At 37.2% G+C, this 23251-nt stretch overlaps 1 protein-coding gene across 1 annotated transcript in view; it reads left to right on the forward strand.

The window, feature by feature from the left end:
* The window catches only part of EIF3H (eukaryotic translation initiation factor 3 subunit H), a 100246-nt gene that overhangs the window by 63063 nt on the left and 13932 nt on the right, over positions 1–23251 (forward strand). Inside the window, exon 3 of the mRNA XM_025922487.2 lies at positions 22696–22863. Coding sequence (XP_025778272.1) covers positions 22696–22863 — 168 coding nt within the window. The remainder of the gene's footprint in view (positions 1–22695; positions 22864–23251) is intronic.

Here is a 23251-nt window from a genome sequence, read left to right on the forward strand (position 1 = left end):
ATTTTATGATACCAGTTAGTGATTTGTGTCTCTTGCTAGAGCTCCAAGGTTAGGGCAGGCAGGATGTAGATTTGTAGTTCTTTTATTGTATGTAAATGTTGTTGATTCTTACTAATTAAAATTGTTTTGGGATAATTCTTTAATACAGTATACAACCTAAAATGCTTTTTGGAATTGATATTTTGTCAATGGCACACTTACTTTTTGCATGAGCCCCCCTTAAAGGTAACATGTGAAGTTGTTGAATGTATTCCATTTTTCATGTTAACTGCTCAGTCTGTCCACATACCTAACTTCAGGCCTTGCTTATCATGTCTGGCCTGAATTATTGCAGTAGCCTCATAATAGATTTCTTTGTCCAAGGCTTTTCTTTTCCTTTTTAGTCCATCTTCCACTCCAAAATGATGTTTTAAAACAGAAGTCCGAGAGTGTGTCACTATCCCCTGCCGCCTCCCCCCCCCCCCCCCCCCCCCCCCCCCCCGCCCTTTAAAACCCTTCTCTGGCACCTTCTTGCCTGCACGGCAATAAAGTCCAAGTCTCTCCCTGGCCTGTGGCCCTTTGAGATTCGTCTCAGGCCTATGTTTCTGCCTTATTTTCTGTTCTTTCTTCTCTGCACATTAGATGCTATGAGATTGTTTATAGAGTTCCCCCCAAATTCTGTATTTTTCACACTTCTCTCCCTTTGCATAGTGGTTTTTTCAGGCCAGAATACTGCTTTCACTTTTTCTGCCTGTGAAGCTCTTGCCCATCCTTCAGAAACCAGCACAGGTTTTGAACCTCTGTAAAGCCTTTTCTCATGCCCATCTTCCCATAGTCTCTTGTGCATTAATTCTGCACCCTGTGTTTCTATTGAATTTGTCACGGGGTGTCATTGATGTGGCTTTCTTACCTACCGTGAACTGCTTGAAGGCAAGGCTTGTGTCTCAGCTCAAGGCTGGCTGTCAGCTTTTACCGTAATGCCTAGAAATAGAGATGGGTGCTCAGAAAATACTGGTGGAAATCATCTGGAATTGGAGTTGGAACTCACTCTAATGATTTTGATTATCTTTTTCACATTCTCCTGTTTTTAATGTAGCACGGGTGATTTGAGCCCATTTGGTCACTCGTCTTTTATTTTCTAGGATATGTAGATTATTCTTTCTGATTAGTAGGTAGTCAAGATGTGCACAGAACCACCACACCATAAACAAAACTCACTCCACAGGGCTTATCATTGACTTTGAACTTGGTGTAAAATCACTTCCTGATGTCATGGTAAATGTTTTATATTTTAAGTAATGTGGTATTAATCCAGAATATGGAACCCAAAATAAGTTTCATAAGTCACACTTGTAAGCTATCCCCTAAGGCTTTTGTGATTAGTTCTTTAGTCCAGTAGTTAAGCGTCAGAAATGGATGTTAAGTATTCATTCCCTTCATTGATGACTTCCTGTGTTTAATAGTAGGATTAGTCTGTAATTGTATTCTCTTTTCTACTGTCGGTAAAGTTTATTATATTAAAATGCTGGGTAAAATGCAGTGTCTTTTTCATGGGTACTAATGGAAGTAGCTGATAGTGTGAGGTGATGGAAACATTTTATTTCTAAACACTTTTCAGTTTGCAGTTGATTTCTATTACTCTAGGGGACTGATCCTTCACAGCTGTTAGAAAATGTAAGTGGGTTCCTCTCCTGCTGTGCAGATCTTTCCTTGTTTGGGAACCTTTGATGGCACAGTAGGGGCTTTTAAAAGGTTCACAAATGTAAGACAATTTATACTGTAGTAAGCATAGAATTTTGTTGTTGCTTTTTATGGCAGAAAATTGAAAGTTAAAAGTAAATGGAGGAGAAAGCTGCTGAGCATGGTGTGCTTGTGAAAGCAGCCTTTTTTGAGTTAATAATGTCATCTCTTCTGATTATCTGGACTTTTTGGTTTTCCTTTCCTGCTTCTTCTACTCCAGATTCTCTTATTGGTGAATTGAAAATAAACGCAGGATAGATTGATGAATCACAGACAAGAATTAGCACACATCCTGTCTTGATTAATGCCTAGGTTAATGTACTGGGGGAGGATGTAATCAGCATTCGCACAGTAGAAGGAGTGTATTGAATAGGTATGTGTTTTGAACTGAAGTGTGTACTTATTACAGAAATATTTCTCCACGTACTCTGCGAGGCCTGGTTGTTAGCACATTGCTGAAAAAAAGAAAGCACTGTGGCTGAAGAAGGTGCTTCTTTATTTAGTACCTTTTTATTCTCATTTATGCCTTTACTACTTAACATGGAGATTAGAGCTATCACATCGGAATACTAACCTTAGCAACAGATGTGATCCTGAAGCACGTTATACATTTTACCAGATGTTCCATTTCTCTTTAGGGCAAACTTCTGGTTAGTTTCTTGTATCAAAAACACTGTAAGGAATCAGAATTTAAAGTTTATTTTAGACATACTCTGGTTGTTTATAAATAAGAGAAACAAAAGGCACAGTCTTTTATAACCTGAAAGACTGGGTGATTTGCATAACATCAAGTAAGTTGTGCTGGAGCTACATTTTGTAACTATTTTTCTAGTTGATATTGCGTCTGCTTTCTTTATGGAAAAGTTTGGGAAATATGTATATTTCAAGAAGTACCTCTTGTGAAACAAATAGTAAATTAGTATTCTTTGTTGATTGTGCTGCATGTATTTATGATTTGCATATTCCTTCAAAAGAACATTTGAAGCAGATAGGAGTTCTTGCTAATTTGACAATTTAAACAATTTATAATTGAACAAATTGTGGATATTCTTAATCATAACATCTGCAGGATGTTGATTTATAAACACTGTAAAATGCTGTGTTGTTTTCATGCTATGCATACTTCCTGTAGTGTATGCGTACAGTTCAAAAGAATTATTTTCTTATCTATTTCCTTCAATCTTTGAATTTTAGCACTAGTCATAATTTTGAGTCTAGAAAAGATTTTGTGATATTCCACATTTCTGTGTTTTTCCTTCCCATCAATAACGGTCTAGCAGTTTTATGTAACATTAAGGAGTGCTGTTTTATAAAAATAGCAGTAGCATCTAAGGAGAAACGTATCATCTTGTTTGGAAAGATAGGAATAAAATAGCCGCAGAGTAATTTTAAAATGTGTATTAATTGAGAAAAGGGAAGAACCACACTGTCTTTTCTTTTGGAAATTTTGCTTTATTTGTGTTCATTGTACATCTTCACTTTAGGGGGAAATTCAGCAAGAATAGTTTTAAAGTAGATGTATTATTTCAGAAGATACACACTCTGTTCTTTCACTTGGAATCAAATATTTTGGAAAAAGCCCTCATGGCTGCAAGACTTCCATCTGGTGAGAACTTGATCCTTTCCTCCTAGTTTTATCTTGGCTCTCTCCAGTGGTTGTAGCATAAGAGCTTCTCTTTGAGATTAAAACAGAACAAAGGTAGGCTTTTGTTAATAATCAAATGAAAGTTTATAGATTTGTGATTAGTTCTTTGTCCAGATAGGAAGTTATTAGAGACCAGTCATACTTTACATGTTTAAACTCTATTTTACAGTTGTACTTACACTAGTGGACAATTGCTTATACTTTCCTTGTCTATAAAATGGGAATAATAACAGTATCCACGTCATAGAACTGTTGGGAGGATTATCACAAATATATGTGAAGTATGTAAGCTACCAAAAAATATGGGCTATTACTAGTCATCTTGTGGCTTAAAAAAAATAAATACAGATAGCTAAAATTAGAAACAGTCCAGCATATGTAACCTGCATGGTTATATAAATCACTCAGTGCAGGTATGATCTTAGCATTTATAAAACAGCAACTTCACTATAGCCAGAGATTATGTTTCTGCTTTTGTCCAATTTTTGGTATTGTTTTCTTATAGCCTTTTCTGTGAATATTGATGTCAGTCATTTTCTAATTAAAAAAAAATTGTATGATTTAAATAAACATTTTTAGATTATGTCTTCCATTCCTGTCCACACACACCATTGCCAAATTGAGAAAGTTAAGTAGAAATTGTTATGGGCTAACAAATTTTATATGTTGTTTGTGTCCTCTAAATTTTATTTGTTGAAGCCCTAACCCCCAATCTGATGGTATTTGGAGATACGAGCTTTGGGAGGTAACTAGAGTCAAATGAAATCCTGAGGCTAGGATCACAGTCTGATATGATTCAAGTCCTTACAAGAAGAGATATTGGAGAACTTGTGCACTCATTCTCTCCACCATGTGAGGACACAGGGAGAAGTAGGGCAAGCCAGGAAGAAGGCTCTTACCGGGAACTGAAAGAGCTGACACTTTGATCCTTGGACTTCTCAGCCTCCAGATCTGTGAGAAAATAAATTTCTATTGTTTAAGCCGTCTGGTGTGTGGCATTTTGTTATGGCTGCCCAAGCAAAATAATATATAAAGAAGTGAAGCTCAAAATTGGAGTAAACAGGTATGAAGTAGGGTAATCTCTCATACTAAGGAGATAGAAAGGGCATTGGGACAATGAAAGGGCATTCTGTTTACTGTTTGGGGTATGGCTCTATCTGCTTTTATTTCTGATAGAGCAGATGTCTACTGATGTTTTTGTTTTATGATGCCATCTGTAAAAGTTATTGTTTAGTAGATGGTAGGTACTGTGAGATCTTTTGACCTTAAATATTCATGCAAGTTTAATTTCTCTGGACAAGCATTTAATGTACTAGTCATAATTCAGTGTCACATGATTATCGTCTGAACAGGTCTCTTTGGAAAAGTTCATGCATCACACCTATAGCAAACAACATATCATATCATTTCATTTTTGTAGATCCTTGATCAGGTTGTTGAATAGAAGTAATAGGCGATTGGAAGGTTAAGATTTTCTTCCCAAGAAATCAAATATCTCCTGCTCAAGTGGCTTCATACCGCTCTGCAAATCATTAGTAGATTCCATTTTAATTTTGTAGGGAAGGTAAATTTATTAGGTACAAACACTTAGAATATTTTTTACCTTTTACATATTGTGAGTAATTTAACCAGAGTATGCACCTTCTACTTTCTTGAAATGTGACCTGCGAAATGTTTTGTGAGGGCATTTGATGTGTGCTGCCTCTGGAGACAAGAATTTTTTTTTTTTTTAATTTTTTTTAATGTTTATTTTTGAGAGAGAGAGAGACAGAGACAGAGCATGAGTAGGGGAGGAACAGAGAGAGAGGGAGACACAGAATCTCAAGCAGGCTCCAGGCTCTGAGCTGTTAGCACGGAGCTTGATGTGGGGCTTGAACCCACAAACTGTGAGATCATGACCTGAGCTGAAGTCCGATGCTCAACTGACTGAACCACCCAGGTGTCCCAACAGGAATTCATCTTTTTAAGGAGTTTTTGTTGTCTGGTTTTGAGAAGTCCTTGGAGAAAGTGTCTCAAACATTGCCTAATCTATATAAAAGTAAAGCAGGAGAGAGATGCTTGGAAAGAAAGACATGGTGGAATTGAAATCAAATAAAGTGGCTATTTGCTAATTATCGTTACTAACTTTTTACAGCTTCAAATGAGACACTGTTCACTTAAATTATGCTTTTGACCTCTGTGTTTCAACCTGATTGCTAAACTTCCTTTTCCCAGTGAAATGCTTGAGAAGCACTCTTCTCATCTTTCCAGTACTTTCTTACTCAACAACCTTTGACTGATTTTAATTTTGCATTTTGCTGAGAGCTTAGTGTAGCTTGATCCCTTCAGTGTAATGGACAATTCTGTAGTAAATGGACCCTACTTTATGCTCTTTGATCTGAATATAGCCTTTGACATTATGAATTTCTGTCTTCTGGATCCTCTGCTGCAGTTCCATAGGAACATCTGGTTTACCTCTTGAAATGCTTCTGTTACTGAACTCCTCAAATTCTTGTATCTCTTTTGCTTTTTCTCTCCCTATCTTATCTGTATCTTTAAACTTAACTATCACTTTCGTGAGCATGTGAATTTTGTTATGAATTGAAGAACAGAATGTACTCTGTTTGAACTTTTAGCTCTTGCTAATGTCTTTCTTTTTAAATGTTTTTTTGAATTATAAAATTTATGGAATAATTTTTTAGAGAATTTGGAAAACAGGAAAAGGTATTCTTCTTGTATCTCTAATAGTGATTGTTAATGATTTGGTATATTTCCTTCAACTTAGAATGTTTTTTAAAATTTAAAGAGCTTAAAAATTTTAATTTTAGCGTTTTTACCTTTTGTGTCTGTTTTATATTACAGCACATAAAGTGATCTTGAATGATCTTCATTGTTGTTAAAGCTGTACTGTGAAAACTCTTAAAGGCATGAAGGTATCACAGTTAAATCTTCCTTTCACCAGAAATATTAAGTAGTTTCTAATTTTTGATGGCCACTTAATAGCGTAACTTTTTTTGTTTTTCAAAATTTGAATTATCTTACCACTGATTTCTAGCAGAGGAATCAGTTACAGGGCGTAAATATTTTTATGGCATATTGAAAAGAATGTGAGTTTGTTACCTGGGAAAGGCAGCTTTGAGTCCTGGTGGTTACCTTTTTTTTAAAAAACATTTTTTTTTCAACGTTTATTTATTTTTGGGACAGAGAGAGACAGAGCATGAACGGGGGAGGGGCAGAGAGAGAGGGAGACACAGAATCGGAAACAGGCTCCAGGCTCTGAGCCATCAGCCCAGAGCCTGACGCGGGGCTCGAACTCACGGACCGCGAGATCGTGACCTGGCTGAAGTCGGACGCTTAACCGACTGCGCCACCCAGGCGCCCCAGGTGGTTACCTTTTTTATGAACAAGTTACTCATGGGACAAATGGAAACACTAATACCTACCTTAATATGAAATATGGGGAGTATCTGACTTAATCATTGAAATTTAATAGGTGCTCAGTAAGTAATTAGGAATTACCATGAGACAACTATTATTACTGTGACTGCCTGAAAGTAGGTTTTATTGACTTCTTTTTTTTTAAGTAGAGAAAGGGAGCGAGCAAGTGGGAGAGAGGGCAGAGGGAGGGATAGAGAGAATCCTAAGCAGGCTCCCCACTCAGTGCAGAACCCAACATGGGGCTTGATCCCACAACCCTGGAATCATGACTTGAGCTGAAATCAAGAGTCCGATGCTCAACCTCATGAGCCACCCAGGTGCCCCTTATTGACTTCTTGTGCCATTTTCCCCTTTTCCTCGAAGTTTTTGGTCATTCATAAAACTTTTTCAAGTGGTGGCATCATGTCATCAAAACATTAGTGTATATAAAAATATATGGTGACTTTTTTTTTTTTTTGGTAAATCGATAGTTTTTCCAGGACAGATTTGAAATAATACTTTCCGAAGAATTATTTCCAAAAATAATGTATTTTGTAACTAAAAATGGTCAATTCCCAACTGCCAGAGCTTCATTGATAGTACTGCTTTTTGTTTTTTAATGTTTATTTTTTTACTTTTTTTGAGAGAGAGCAAGTGGAGGAGGGACACAGAGAGAGGGAGACAGAGACTCCAAAGTGGGCTCAGTGAGGTCAGCGACATGGAGCTCAAACTCACAAACCATGAGATCATGACCTGAGCTGAAATCTGGAGTCAGATGTTTAACTGGCTAAGCCACCCAGGCACCCCACTTTCTTACTCTTTTTAAAGCACAACCAAGCAGATGTCACACTATTAAGGGAACCTTGTAAAACAGCCGCAAAGGTAATGGTAAACACTGTGTTTGGGGAGAATGCAGGGTAGCTGTGTTGTTTCTTTTACAAAATGACTGTTAAATAATACTGCCTAATATCGATTAGGCATTTACTGTTAAATGTGCATGCTACTATATATTCAGCTTCACAGTTGATTGCAATTGATGTGCAAAGAAGCATTCCTTCTTAGCCTGTATACTGTTCTTATATAAAAGAGAAGTGGTAGGTAATTTTCTTCTTCATTATGGAAAACCCATGGTTAAACAGGAGAGAGTTTTTATTTAACAGTTATTTTGTGAACTGTAATATAGACAGGAAAAAGTGTGTTAGGATCAGTACTAGTAGAGTATAGTTGTGTTTTCAGCAGGAAAAGGGTGTTGCTACCACAGTGCCCACCCACACACTTCTTTATTTACAGGAAGACGCTTCATTGGTTTTAGAATTTTTCTTCCATGCCCTCCTTTTTTGGTACCTGAACATCTATGAAAGTGGGTTGCAGTTTTTGACTCCATGGTGTCTTATTATTAAAATTGCCAGCCCTCTTTCCTTCTTTTTTTATACTCAGAATTTTAGACTTCATGAAATAATGTTACTTCCTTTCTAATTTTAATTTGGTACAGAGGAAAATAGTGAAAATAATAAAATTAAAATTTCAATCTGAGTGTTTACCTTCAGGATATGCTGAATGAAAAAAAATCTCACCATGCTTTTCTAGTACTGCCTATGAGGAGAAAGATGTCTGCATGAATCTTTGACATTAGAGAAGAGATTACATTTTTATGCCTTCTTTATGACACAGTCAATGCCAATGAAAGCTATTGCCATTCCTTCAAATAATTTGCTAAAGTGGCATGTTTTAGCTAAACATATAGTATTCCAAGTAGCTTTACAGTGTTAGTTGTGAGTAAAATCACAATTTTTAACATGGAGATTGTGATAGTGGGATGAGTAAAGTGTTCCCACTTTACTAAGCCTTGATAATTGTAATTTGTTTGAGGAAGAAGTTGATGAGATTGCTGTGCATATTTTAAAAACTGAGTCTAAATATGGCAGTAGGTTATAAATAGATGCAGAGCTTAGTAACGTCAAGGGTTAGAATCTAGTTCCCAGAATTTCCCTAGTTGAAGTAGTAATTTTTAGGTGTAATGTGTTCCTCGGACAGAGGTTTATATATGTATGAATAAGAGCAGGCCTAGATGCAGGATCATCTGACAGTAACAAAATGCTTGTTGCTTTACCTTATGACCCTGCATAGGGTCTGCATAGGGAGCTTCTAATTTAGTAGAACTAGAACAAGAAAAGCAGCCCCTTAGAACACAGCCTATGACCCACGTCACCCTCCATCTGTACATTGTGTGTTAAAGCCCTGGAGATTTTGAAAAACTTGAAACTCACGGACACCATGAGTGCCAGATGTCTGTTAAATGATCTGCAGATGATACAAATTTGAGAGACACACTTCATTGTCTGAAGTAAAATAAGGTTTGGGGGAGAAAATCTCATGACTTTTCAAACCTCCGCCTTCTTCGGGGTTAGTCTGAGGCCTTTTTTCTGTGTGGGGAACCCACATAGACTCATTAGTCTAGAACTCTTGTCCCTTCTTGAGCTGTGATCCTTGTTACTGCCCTTACTCTCTGACCACACTTGTTGTTAGGTTTCTAGTCCATAATTTTTAGTGAAACTGACGTTTTTCATTTATCTCTGTAGAATATTCGTACCTACAAGCACAATAGAGATTAATGATTCCAATTTCAAAACTTAGCAAAGAAACATGTAAAATTTTATTCGTGGAAGATTTTTATCTGGTCCTCACTAAAACTCTTTATTATAATTACTGTGTTATAAGCATTAAACCAAATCATTTTTTCATTTGAGATAAAGTCTAGATGATTTTAAAACTCTATTTATAAGGGCAGTTTGGTTGTTTGGATGCTTTCCTCTGCTTTATATTATTGTATTTAATGGCAGAGCCAAAATAGCAATTCAGGTCTCCTGTTTTCTCAGCCAGTGACTATTCTTTTGCACTGCATTCTTTGGCAAGGTAGGAAGTCAGGTCTTTGACTCCCAAACTTGATTTCCTGGTTGTTATTAACAGAGATAGTTTGTTCATTTAAAAAATGCAGAGAACTGTATAGGATTGCCCAGATTCTTCCTTTAGGGATCATTTCAGCATTTGTGTATGCTCAGGAACGCCGACTGTCATCCTGTGTGTCTTACCTGCTCTTCTCCACTAGAATGTCAGCTGCAAGAACCTCTTTCTGTCTTCCTCTCCCAGTGCTGGACAGCACCTAAAAGTCTGGCATATTATAGATTGGAATAAATTGTGTGACTATGTGAAAGAATGAATGCATGAATTCACGGTTTAAGATTTTTCTCCCCCAAAATATGAGGAGGAAGCATCTGTAAGCCATTTGTAATGCCTTTATCTAACAGAGTATTGTAATCTTCTCTGTGAGGTGGGGGGAAATACATACATCCTTTGGGGATAAAGGAGAGTTTGTTGTTGTTGTTGTTGTTGTTGTTGTTAAGGTGATGCTACCTGGTTTGAAAATGCTTTCAAACATTGCAAATACTCTGATTAAACTCAGCTTTTAAAGCAGATACTGTTTGGTTTGCTTTTGGCACAATTTCAAAAGCCTTGGCATAAGCTGCTGGCTCAGTATCTATGGACATTGCTGTGAGGGACAACCTTTTTTTTTTTTTTTTTTTTTTTTTTTTTTTTTTTTATGAGGTGGGAGAAATAATCTGAAATAAGTTCAGGGAAAGTAAAACAAAGATAGCCCTTCCCTAGATAGTTATTTATGCTTCCCTAGATATTTATTTATATATAGTTAGGCAGTTTATTTCTATCAGTGTAGCCCACAGAGGTTAATTCTATTTCAGACATCTGGCAGGATCCTTCCTGCCAATGGCAGAAGAGAATTATTTGGTCTGCTTTGTAGCCTTCTAGTATCTTTCTGTAGTAATTTTCTTGCCTTTCAATGACTTTTTACTCCCCCCCTACACATGGTATTTCATCTTTCTTTCTAATCCAAGAGGCTGTCCATAGGAACACATCTTTAGGAGCTTCAGATTACATAGTGACAGCTGATTAGACATGTCTCAGTAATGGCTTCTAGAGATCTCTGTAAAAACTGTAAAAGATAACAGGGTTACTGAGTTGCTTGAGGATGGTGTTACTCTGTGTCTTTAGAGCTGTGTACCTCCAAGGTGCATTTGTAACATAGCAGAATGCGACTTGTGCTAAGTGTATTTTTATATTTTTGGTAAAGACCAGCCTTTCCCCAAAATGTGTATTCTTCTCAAATAGAGAAGGGATCTCTCTCTATTAGAATCACAACTCCCTCCTTGCCTTTACAACAGTCTTAGCTTACAATCCCCATTCATTATCACCTTGTGGATAAGGGCATATGTTTTCTCCTACCCGCTTTGGGGATTACTAGTCTTGGACACAGAGTAGTTTAGGTGAAGCCTGCATCCAGCTTTCCTCATGACCGACTTCCTGGTCTTGGTAGGATAGGGTAAGAGTGACATTCTGTTGTGTATCTTAGTGAAAGCTGGGCTTTCCTCGCTGGTCCTTGGGCCTGTCATTCTTACTCTTCCTGATAGTGTTGTTACCTTTAGTGATCTCAGTGCTGTCCTGCTACTCTTTGGCTATCCCTGAAGTGAATTGATTATTGCTTCACACCTTGTCTCTCCTCCTTTCCCCCTCCCCTCTCCCCTCTCCCCATATACATACAGAGGAATGAATCCCTAAATGGGACCACATTGGCTTGTTCTCTACTGCGTCTCAGTACTTGTTACTCTCTTTTCCCTCTTGATCCCCTTTGAGAATTTGGTGAAGGCTTTAGACCGTCTCTGCCCAAAAGTGCAGATGCATGTGGTTTTGGGATAAGGAGACTTTAAGGGGAAAGGTAACATGGCCTTGTTAAAAACAAGCCACAGGTTTTCTAAACCTCAGATTTATTGTGGCTGCTATAAGGATTTCTGCTTGATGATTTTCTCAGCATAGAACTCTGTATTCCTTATCCTATAAAAATAAGTTTGGACAAAGCAGAGCAAGTAGGGTAAGAGGCGGGGGACAAAAAAGGGGGTGAATGGACAGTATGGTTATAAGTACTTCTGTTTCTCTGTTTTAAGTAATATATAGGAAATTATTTTCCCTTCCTAACCTTTCCTTTAAGTCTGGTCATTTGCCATTCTTGCCAGCTGTCCCGTCTTTAGTTTATAGTTATTCTTGAAAGATCGTGTCTCTTTGACTTTCTTCTTACAGCATCTTTAATACTATTTTCTCATCTAACTTGTCCTGATGTTTGAAGGTAAAGGAAACTGTCTTTGGACAGATGAGGCTGCTAGAGTGGATCCAGTAGGGGCGTGTTGTAAAGCTGTTCGCTGTATCTGATTGAATTCAGCTATTTTCCTTTGGGGTGGCAGTTTTCCCAGTGACCTTTATCTAGTCTCCATATAAGCTGGCATTACTGCTCACTCCTCCCCATCCCGACCCTCATCCTCAGTGTTGTTTTTAAAGTCACCCGTTGGGAGGGGACAGGGAGTTGATTTCCTTTCTTTGGGAGAGTTATAAATGGAATCAGGAGAAAGAAACTTCTGTAGTACAATGCAATTATAGTGTTACATGCATAGTAATAATAGGACACCCAAGATTACCTTTTCTTGAAATCTAATTTCTGTAGCTTGTCTCTTTCTTTATTGAATCTGTTCTTTATCGTACTGAATATAATTAGCTTATAGTTATAGTATGTAAGAAGTATTTTTTTTTATTTTGTCATCCTTTTTCATGCTAGATTGGTTTTTGATCATATTCATATTTGGACAGAAGAATTCGGTTTCATGAAATGGATGTTACAGATTCATAGACTTTCTTTTTTGTAGTCATACAACCTCTAATCCCCTTCTCTGTTCTGATTCCCCCCTACTCCCATATGGAGATGGGCACGGAGAGTTTATACAACACTTGGTGACCAAGTTAATCAAATCCAGTTTTCCAAAAACTTGGACATTGATCGAGATAAATGCCATACGTGACTTCTGGATTCTAAATTGCATTTCTGAAGAACAGGTGACGGTAAAGACCTGTTGAGTTTTTCTTGAGATTATTTAGTACACAGAGCTCTTGCTGTAAATGAGTTCATTTAATCCTCTTTTAATACTTTCTGAAGTAGGTAGTGTTTTTCTTCTCATTTTATAACAGAGGAGACCTAGGCCAAAATAATTTTGCTGTAGATTACACAACTAATAACGTGATGAAGATGGTATCTTGGCTTGGGCTGCCGTAACAAAACACAGTAGACTGGGTGGTTTAAACAACAGGAATTTATTTCTCACAGTTTTGGAGACTAGAAGTCCAAGATTAAGGTGCCAGCAGGGTTGGCACTTTTCACTGTGTCTTTACATGGCCCAAAGTACTCAGTACTGCCTGTGGATGGAGAGAGAGAAAGAGTGAGAGTGCGCGTGAGCACATAGGAGCAGGCTCTGCGATATCTCTTCTTATGTGGTGTCTAAAGGGCACTAATCTCATCGTGAAGACCCTACTCTCATGGCCTCAACTGAATCTAATTACTTTCCAAAGGCCTCATCTCTAAATACCGTAACATTTGGGGTTAGGGCTTTAACATAAGAATTGGGGTGGGTCATAATCAGTCTATAGCAGATGGTATTCAGACCAGATTGGCTACTTCAGATTCTGATAGCCTGGTACCCTGTTCTGTTCCCTGCTCCCAGGAGTGCTGGTATCTAGGTTATTTGGTGACCATGGCAAATGCTGGCAAGTTAGTATCAGTAGAACATTCTATTGATATGTATGTACACACTTCTTTAAGATTATATTTATTGCACAATTCTTCTGCCAAAAATCATGGAAAACAAGGGCAAGCATAGGTAAGAAAACAAGTCATACACAGTATCACTCCCTGGAGAACTATTGCCATTACCATTTTAGCATATTTCTTTCTAGTCTTTCTCCTTACAGAGAGGGAGCAACCCAGGTTGTTTACATATTGGCATTTATATGGTTTATAGTTTTATATATCTGCTTTTTTTAGTAGCATCTCATGAGCATTTTCCCATGCCATTTAGAGATTTTTTAGAAGCATTCTAAATGCCTTGGGGAAAATAAATTTGAGACCAGTTCAGAACGTAGATAGATGACTGTGAGTTGAGTGTGGAAGATGACTCAAAGTGCCCCATATAGGGAGGAAACATGCAAGTAGTAGGGTTTGAGGGCAGGATGGATAAAGGCAGTGTATCCCTTTATAGTGTGTAGAATCTATGGGCCTTTCCCCTGAAAATGCTCAGTAAGCACAGAGCCATGTGGATGGAAGGTAAATTTTTTAAATTGCCATCATCATATGGTTGGAAGTGGAAATCACCATTTTCCAGCTGGGGAAATTAAAGCTCAGAGAGATGAATGTATTAACTACCACCAACTTGTTGGGCAGCCATATTGAAGAGGCCACTTTTTAGAAGATGGTGTCACTATAACTTGTTGAGGCTCCCAGCACAGGTGGTTCTCAGAAAATGGTTTCAGAACGAACAGTTTTGTTTGTACACTGCAAATAGTACCTCCCCAAATTTGTTCTCTATTTTGAATATTTACTGCTTACTGCTAATGCATCTCATTCTAATTTTTGAACAACCGGAGTTTGAATTGATAGGGGATGAACTTTTTAATTCATTTTGGCAGCCCTTCTTTTTTTTGATAACTTGTACAGACTATTTTGTGTGTTATAAAAAACACTCATGAGGCCATTCTTTCTTTGTTTTACCTTAAAAATGTAGATTTATAGGAAAGGTAAACCAAGTGTGATTATTCTATTATGGAAATGTCTCCTGTTTCTCAAAAAATTACATAGGAATTTTGCTTTGAAACCTTACATGAAAACTTTATATTAGGGTTAAGTACTAGAGAAAGTCTTAACCTACTATGAGATCTGATGTTTTTCTCCCTTTGGATAATATAAATAACCATGTTTGCCTTGTTGCTTTGATTGTCAGGATTCTCAGAGCCAAATTTGTGTATTTTAATAAAAATATCTATGGCTTGCTTTATTTTGTTCAGGTCTCTGCCTCACCTGCAATTTCTTCTTTCTATATTCTAATTTATACTTTGCCTAGTCCCGATTTACTGATGATTTTTTGTGTTTTAAAGCAGGCTACTTCCTGTCCTTTGTGATCCATAGTAAGATATATATATAATTTCCTAATAATTGTGACCTTTCTAGTACATTAACAGCAATCATGTTTTTGAAATATTCCATTTTTTTTCCCTGAATACGTTGAGGACTTAACTTTGGGCTGGCATTAAAGTAGTGCCTGATGTATTGCTGTAAATATGACAGAGGTGTTCCCTGTCCTTATGAAAAAGCCTGTAACCTAGAATGAAATACATGATTTTCTAAATCTCCTTTGATCTTCTAACATATCATGATCTTAATTGTAGAAGAGTTAGCATTGGCCAATAGGCTGTTCTTCAAGAGAGAATTCTTCATGGTGATGGATGAGAAGGTCTATAGCCTTTGGTCCTGTCGAGGTGAATTCACTTTGTATAAATAGATCTTAGATGACATACAGTGAACTTGTGCTCTCTATTACCTGCTTACCTGCATGTGTTTTCATGACCAAGGGCATGCATATATATATTTCCATGCCTACGTGTGTGTGTATGTGTATATATATATTTGCATGCATATGTGTATGTGTATATATGCATGTATATGTATATATGTGTGTATATATATATATATATATGTATATATATAAATTCTCATAACCTCAAAGAAATAGGATCTCTTGGCTGTGTTTCATGATTTGGTTAGGAGGGTAACTATATGAAATTGTTACAGGATGTACATGTTATTTTCTGTAAAGAGTCCAGTTTATTTCATAAAAGACTTTTTGAGACATATTAAAACCTCAAAAAACCTGATTTCCCCTAATTTTCAGAGCTCTTACTAGTTTTAAAAGAGTCACCCCCCCCCCACTTCCCTTATCTTCAGGTTGGCATTTAGAAGGAATTATTGGTCAGAATTCATAAATACTCTAAAGAAGAAATTAAACCACCCAAGGCAAATGAACTATTTAAAAAAACATTTCTGTAAGATTATAAAGAAAGGCAGTATTTTTCTTATTTCTTTTACAAATAAAACAGATTAGTTTTTAAGTAGAGTAGAATATATATCAGGCACTTAATGTGAAAAACGAACTGTTACCAAAATCCTTAAGCATTCACAGGGGTGGCCTTAATAACAGATGTTTTAACTGAAAAAAAAAAAAAAAAAAGAATTAATATATGATACAGACTTGGGTGAAGAGAATATGGAAGTTTTAAGACACATGTACCCCATAGTTCTCTCCACCCAAAGTCGACTCTTATTTAAGTCTTTTTTCAAATGCACATTCTGTTTGCTTAAATCTGCATCTGCTACTGGCTTCGAACACTTCCTGCAACGTATGTGCAGCTTGGCAGAAAGTCTGATATGCAGAGGAAAGCACAGAGTAGTTGGTCTTATTAAATACTGAGGTAAATACCTTCAGAGTTCATAGCTTGTCGGTGCTTACTGGTGTCCCATGGTCCTGCTGGGAAAGAGGCTTATAATTATTTTCTTAAAAGTCTTAAAAGTAGCAGTCTGCATCTGCTACTGGCTTCGAACACTTCCTGCAACGTATGTGCAGCTTGGCAGAAAGTCTGATATGCAGAGGAAAGCACAGAGTAGTTGGTCTTATTAAATACTGAGGTAAATACCTTCAGAGTTCATAGCTTGTCGGTGCTTACTGGTGTCCCATGGTCCTGCTGGGAAAGAGGCTTATAATTATTTTCTTTTAGCCCTCATGCTAAAACAGATAGGAAGTTTTGATGTGTTCCACTTCCCTGTCATGTTTGTTGAAATCATTGAGCTCTGCTCAGAGTTGTGGGCTTTTGTTTGCTTGCTTGCTTTAAAGCCATTTGTATCTCTTGATTGAGCTTAGTAGTTTTCTTTGCTGCCAAGAGCATGTGCTGCATCTGGTCTGTGTCCCCCTACTTGTGCTGTGTGAGTCATCTTTGATCCAAGCCACCTCTTAGTTACAAAGTAGCATTGGCATAAGTTTCAAATAGTGACATAGAATGCAGTGTTTTTAGAAGTTTGATTACGTATTTGTGATAACTACAGGCTTTGACATTTAAAAACTTTTGAAGGTAGTTTTATCACTTAACATCTTACTGGTATTGCTAAATTATTGGTTGATTTAGTGGTCAGACATGTATGAACTGTGTTTTCTCAAAACCTAGAAATTGAGTATTTCTGTTGTGTTTTGTGTGTTGTGCTTTATTGGCTCAGAAATAATTTACACTTTATGAATAAGAAGAGATGAAATTCTGTAAGTGGGTGGTTGCCTGGGCTTTGGAGTCGCAGAGTCTGAAGTCGGATTGAGTCCTGCCACTTTATAGTTTTTCTAAGAGGATTTCAGTAATGGTGATTAGCTCATTAGAGTTCCTGTGAGGAATATGGTCAGAGAACATATGTGGACCACTTAGTGGGAAGTCTGACATAATAAGTGCTCACTAAGTGCTAGTTTCTCTCCTGGGGTTTAGCTCTGCCCGTTCCCTCCAGCCTATATATATGGATATTTTTAATATAGTTCTCTGACAATATATTTTAAAATAATTTGGATTCATTCGATATAGTATTAAGTCACTAAATGAGACAGTACGTCCATTAAGTTGTCTTTAATTTCTAAAGTTTAAATTAGGTTATTTTGTCGTTTCAAAGTTAATAAGACATCTATAAAACACTTTTTTTCCCCTTAATCTGACAGACATTAAACTATGCTACCTACAGATTTAACTTTCTGCTTTCAGTCATCCCAACTAGCCAACTGTGGTAGTTCTTTGTTCTTGTTTTTCACCGAGAGGTTATCTTTTAATAGGGTTCACTTCAAATAATAAAATAAAAAAGATGATTTTAAAGACAAGGGTGAGGAATTGAAGGGGAAAGAATGCTGGCTACTTATTCTACTGAACTAAAAAGCTTCTAATCCATTCATTGTCCTTCTCAGTGATCTTCAGGAGAACTCATATCTCAAGCTTGTTTGTTGTTTGCCGGCATAACTCCAGATATAGCATTTAAATATAAAACAACATTATTTTCAGTGTTTTCATACTTGGAGATAAAAACAAGAGAAAGCTTAACAAATGTGGTGGATTTTTGAAAGGAATAGTTATTGGGCAGCCTGCCTCAGTTAAGATAGTTTTAGCCCCCGGCAATTTAAAATCGACTGTTTTGCAAAGAGGATATCTGGAAAAAGTGAATATGAATATCCTGGTGCCAGACTTTGAACAGTTATTCAGTATTGTAAACCAGGCTCTCCTTTGCTTGGGAGAGGCTTAACCAATTAAGACAATTGTAAAGATTGAAGAGACTACGGGGCGCCTGGGTGGCTCAGTCAGTTAAGCGGCCGACTTCGGCTCAGGTCATGATCTCGCGGTCCGTGAGTTCGAGCCCCATGTCGGGCTCTGTGCTGACAGCTCAGAGCCTGGAGCCTGTGTCAGATTCTGTGTCTCCCTCTCTCTGACCCTCCCCCGTTCATACTCTGTCTCTCTCTGTCTCAAAAATAAATAAATGTTAAAAAAAAAAAAGATTGAAGAGACTATAAAACTTCAGCTCATTTTGATAATCCTTCCAAATTTTGTAGCACTACCTCAACTGCATTTTATGTATAGCTTTTGTATTAGTAATGGGAGTTGGCTTAATGGTAGCTGTCAGTTTGTTTTTGAAATTCATTTGCTGTGCTCTGTATCTCCTCATTCTGTAAAGTGTTTGCTTTTTAAGCTAAGAATGCTTAAAAAGTTCTTTCTTAAACTTTTCAGTATACAATTCTGAGCTTTCTGTTGGATATTACCGTGATTTAAAAATAGTCGTCCCCTGCCCCCCTCCAAAACAGTTTTCCTCTTTCTATTCATCTTTGGGAACTACCCGAGGAATATTTGGTTATATTAACTCAGAAGTGAGTATCATTGGATCAAATTGCTATTTGGGCTTCTTTCTGTTAAATAAGAGAATTTTAGAACAAAAGTGAGAGCGTGCCTAACCCTGGACCAATTCTGCAAAGATGCCTTTAAATGTCAATTTCATTGACCTGCATTAACTCTGCAGTAAGGAGTTTGTGGTATCAAGGAGCCTTATTTTTTTTCTTTTCCTTCTCTTTTTTTCCTTTTGTTTCTTCTGTTGTGATTCTCTTTGTTCTGAGGTGTGAGGCACTCCTTAAATAGGAGTGAACTTTATCTCTGCCTGGGCACATCTTGTATGCTCTCCTGTTAAAACTCCAGCCCAGTAAAGTGAGTCCAGCTGGGCATAAGAAGGCAAACATAGTTCTACCTCCCACTCACCCAGAGTCTGTGGGCTGGAACAAGGCATCATCACAGCCACTTCCCGAAAGCATGAGCTTCCTCCCCTTCCCTGTTACCTTTGTGTTGTAGCTACATTGGGTCTCTTGCGTGTGCCTTAAGCACCCACCTTGTTATGACTCCCTAGAGAAACTAGCATAGCCACAAAAGCAACAATGGCATTCACCTGGAAGGTTAGCATCTGCCGGGACCATTCTTTATTTCCTGTGTAGAATTCCCTCGCACGTCACCTTTTCACGATTTTTTCCCTCGTGTCTTTCGTAGTCCAGAGGGGTGAAAGGTGTGAGCTGGTGTGGCAGCTCAGATCAGTTGAGTGGTGGTAGCTGCCAGGAGCATGGTTTTGAGACCATTTAAAGGACGGTCTGCTTGCATTTCTTATCCCTACTTAAGTTTACCAGGGTACTTCTGCAGGGTTTGGTTTTGTGCTTTTTGAAAATGTGGGTGGGAGGAAGAGGAAAGGAAACACTGCGTGGGTGAAGGGAGATAAGAGTCACGCGTCTGTGTCAACATTAGAGGGAGGACACAGATCTAAAAGTCTGCAGAGAAAGCAATTCACTTGGCTGGCTGTGAGTTTTTTCTTGTTCCTCAGCTTGTATATAATAGAAAAAATGTCACTTAAACATTCTTTCTGTTGAATCCAATGTACCTCTTTGTGTACTGCAGGCTCATGTGAGTAGTCCTGGTGAGGACTAGGCCTCAGTGTACCCAGCTTTGCTTGGAAGCCCCAGCTCCACCCCTGTGCTCATCTTTTCACGGATCCCTCGCAGTCCTTTTAGATCTTTCTTTCTGGGTGTGACGCCTCCAGGAGGACATTCTTTAAGTTGTGGTTTTTAATTTTTAAAGTTGAGGTAGTAAGTCCAAACCCAAATAGAGACTATCCAGAAATTTCACACAGAATAGGCCCAGAATGTATTTTTTGTATAATAGTGAAATTCCGGTGCCTTGTAGATTTTGAACAGCAGTTTTATCAACTTACCTGTCTTGTTCATACCCCTTACATTTTAATATTTATTTGCCATATTTAGGTCATGTGAAAACGCTTATGATTTTAAAAATACGTTTTTATTAGGGGCGCCTGGGTGGCTCAGTTGATTAAGTATACAACTCTTGATTTTGGTCCAGGTCATGATCTCAGGGTTCGTGAGTTTGAGCCCCTCATTGGGATCCACGCTGATGGTGCGAAGTCAGCTTGTGATTCTCTCTCCCTTTCTCTCTGCCCCTTCAATGTGTGCACTCTTTCTCAGTCTCAAAATAAATAAATACTTGTAAAAAAATAAGTTTTTATTAGAGCTTTGCAAAATCTTGTGTGTCATGATTTTCTAAGCTATAGAATGGCAAAGTGGAAGTGGTCTCCTCACTCACCAACTCTCTCTCCCCCTGCCCCAAGTTCTACCAGCATAGAAGCTGTCTCTCCACTTCTCAGTTCTCAGAATTAAATACATTGGAGCAGTGTTAACTCTGTAGGGCTACAAGCCGCCTATTCCTCAGTCTCTTCCTAGCTAAAAGGAACACTTATTTTCATTTTTGTCCAAGGGGCTTAAAGTAGGTAAGATTCCGGATGAAGAAGGAATTTGGAGGCTTGCTACTGTTCATAGAGGTTTTTTGTTTGTTTGTTTGTTTTTACCCCCTGCATCCTGAAAATACTATTATAAAAGCTATTGTATTCAGGCTATTTGGGGAGAGACTTAGTAAGATTACAGACTGCTTTTCAGAGAAATTCATTTTTAAGTATTAATGCATGCTGGAGGCTATGCTTTAGTCTATGGAAAAATTATTACTTATAATTAGCATATTCAGTGAACAATGTGGAGTCACAACATTTTCACTGTGATGAGCTCTTAGATCTTTCTGGAGATGGGAAAGTTAAGCATCAGAAAAAAGTCATTACCTGGATGGCAGGACTCCCCATGGGAAAAATCGAAGCACTGGTATGAGAACCTAGATCTCAAGATTCCAAGTCTTTTCTTTTTTTCTACTGTTGCCAATTGAATCTAATTTCTCCTTATATTGTAGCTAAATTGTACATTGACTGATATTTTGGAAGTACTGACTTAAAGAAATCATCCTATCCAGTCATGTGTTGACAATTGTCAATTGCTTGTTAGTCTCTCCCCATCTTCTCCTTGTCCCTTTAAAATGAATGGTAAATTTAGTCTGGCTCCTATTTTGTTTGTGATATTAGAACTTTTAACTGTGATTAAATCTCATTTGCCAAGTTAGTGATTTTAATTTAAAAGAGGGAATTTTAAAGCAGAGAGAGACCATAGCAGTAATTCTATGCCGTATTTATGTGTTTGATATGAATCTGTTCAACTAGCTGGGAAGGAAGTCTGTTATGTGCCAGAGATACAAAAATTTAAGATAAAAGATAAATTGATATAAGATTGTCATATTTATCTCATACTTCTTCTTGAGGCCATCATATTGTATGTAAAAAGAAAAACTAAAAAACATAATTCTTGAATAATTACAAGTTGACAGCCATATTTTATCATGAGAAATAGAACTTTCCTTGAAATTAAGCAGATTTGTAATTTCTTTGCCTAGTAACAAATGTTGAAAAGTAAGATTGTGCCCATCTGAGGAAGGTTCTTTTGTATTTTATGATCCTGAATCCTGTTTGCTTTATAAAACCATAGTGCTATAACCAAGGAAATGACAAACATATAACTTTACATTTGCTAAAATCTGATTAAGAGTTTTAAAAATGAAATGATTAGATTCTGAGTTAAGCAAATATATTTATTCCACATAGTTGTGCATTCATTATAATAGAAATAGCCTGGATGGTAGGTTGACTATAAAATTTTCTCCTGTATTACCTATTTGCTACTCATTTTTGGGCTACATTGCTTTTAAAGGTTTTAATCTTTTATTTATTATATTCTCAGTTTGCACCTATTTTTCTAATACTGCTTTAAGTTAATAATGCACATTATAGTTATTAATTTGAAGGGAGTAAAAGTCTTTCAACCTTTTCATTCTACACATGGTGATTAACTTATAACTCTAATGAAAAATTAATATCTATTAGTTAACACAAAAGAACACACAAGAAAAGAGTTCTTTTTAAAATTTAGCATATGCAGCAGGGGGCACCAAATGAAGGCAAAAATGAATTCTTATATTTTAAATCAGCTACAGCTTGTATTCTGTTCGTATTTAAATAATGTGGTAGTTAATTGTTTCCCCATTCATTTTCCTGATGATCTTAACTTCACAGTTCTAAAATCTGTGTTGAAGAAGACATTGATAACTATTCTCACTTACTAATTCAAATGAAATTTCTTAAAACCAACCAGTATAGCAAATACACAAATTGTTTTCTTAAACATTGACTATTTTTAAGAGTTTTGAGAAGGGAGTGGAAACCACATTTAATAATTTCATTTTTAGAACAAGGCATTATTATTGTGATTTTAGTAACTTTTCTACAACATGTTATTTCATCAATGAAAAAAAGAAAGCTTCGGGGATTTGAAATGATTTGAAAGCTTAAATTCATTTTCTTTATATGTGAACTGAATGAATTTTAAATCTGGAAACCTGTTCCCTGTAGCTAATAAGTTGTTGTGTAACAACTCATTTCCAAAAAGGCTTGTTTTTAATATTTATGGCGTCATTAAATAGATTTTCTTTTACCCCCTCCTCTCTATATCGTCTAGTCCAATATCAGATGGAAATGATGCGCAGCCTTCGCCATGTCAACATCGATCATCTCCACGTGGGCTGGTATCAGTCCACATACTATGGCTCGTTCGTCACCCGAGCACTCCTGGATTCTCAGTTCAGTTACCAGCATGCCATTGAGGAATCTGTCGTTCTCATTTACGGTTAGTAGGAGTTTCCTTTATTATTCTTTTCTTCCCTTAATGTTATTACTACTATTTTTGCTTTCTGTCTTTTTGCCTCTAAGAGCAGCCTGGCAGGCCTTCTCAAGTAAATACCAACCCTGTTTCTGCAGCAGGCTCAGCAGCAGCTAAGTCTAGACAGGGTTTCCTTCTCTCTGTTTATTTTTCTTGCTATCAGAGCCCTGATGTGTACATTTTGGAATGCTGGAGTAGCTGCTTCATTTTTATTCCTCCGTCTCCCCTCCCTCATTTGAAGGGGCTGGTGGAACTCGACCAGATGTCTAACAAACCCCAATTGCTAGAGTGTCTGGCTCTGTACGTGACTGACCAATCCTAACACAGTGTGCCAAGTTTTTTTTTATACCTCTGA

This window comes from Puma concolor, chromosome F2 (assembly GCF_028749965.1).
Source record: "Puma concolor isolate L17-30 chromosome F2, mPumCon1.1.hap2, whole genome shotgun sequence".
Lineage (NCBI taxonomy): Eukaryota > Metazoa > Chordata > Mammalia > Carnivora > Felidae > Puma > Puma concolor.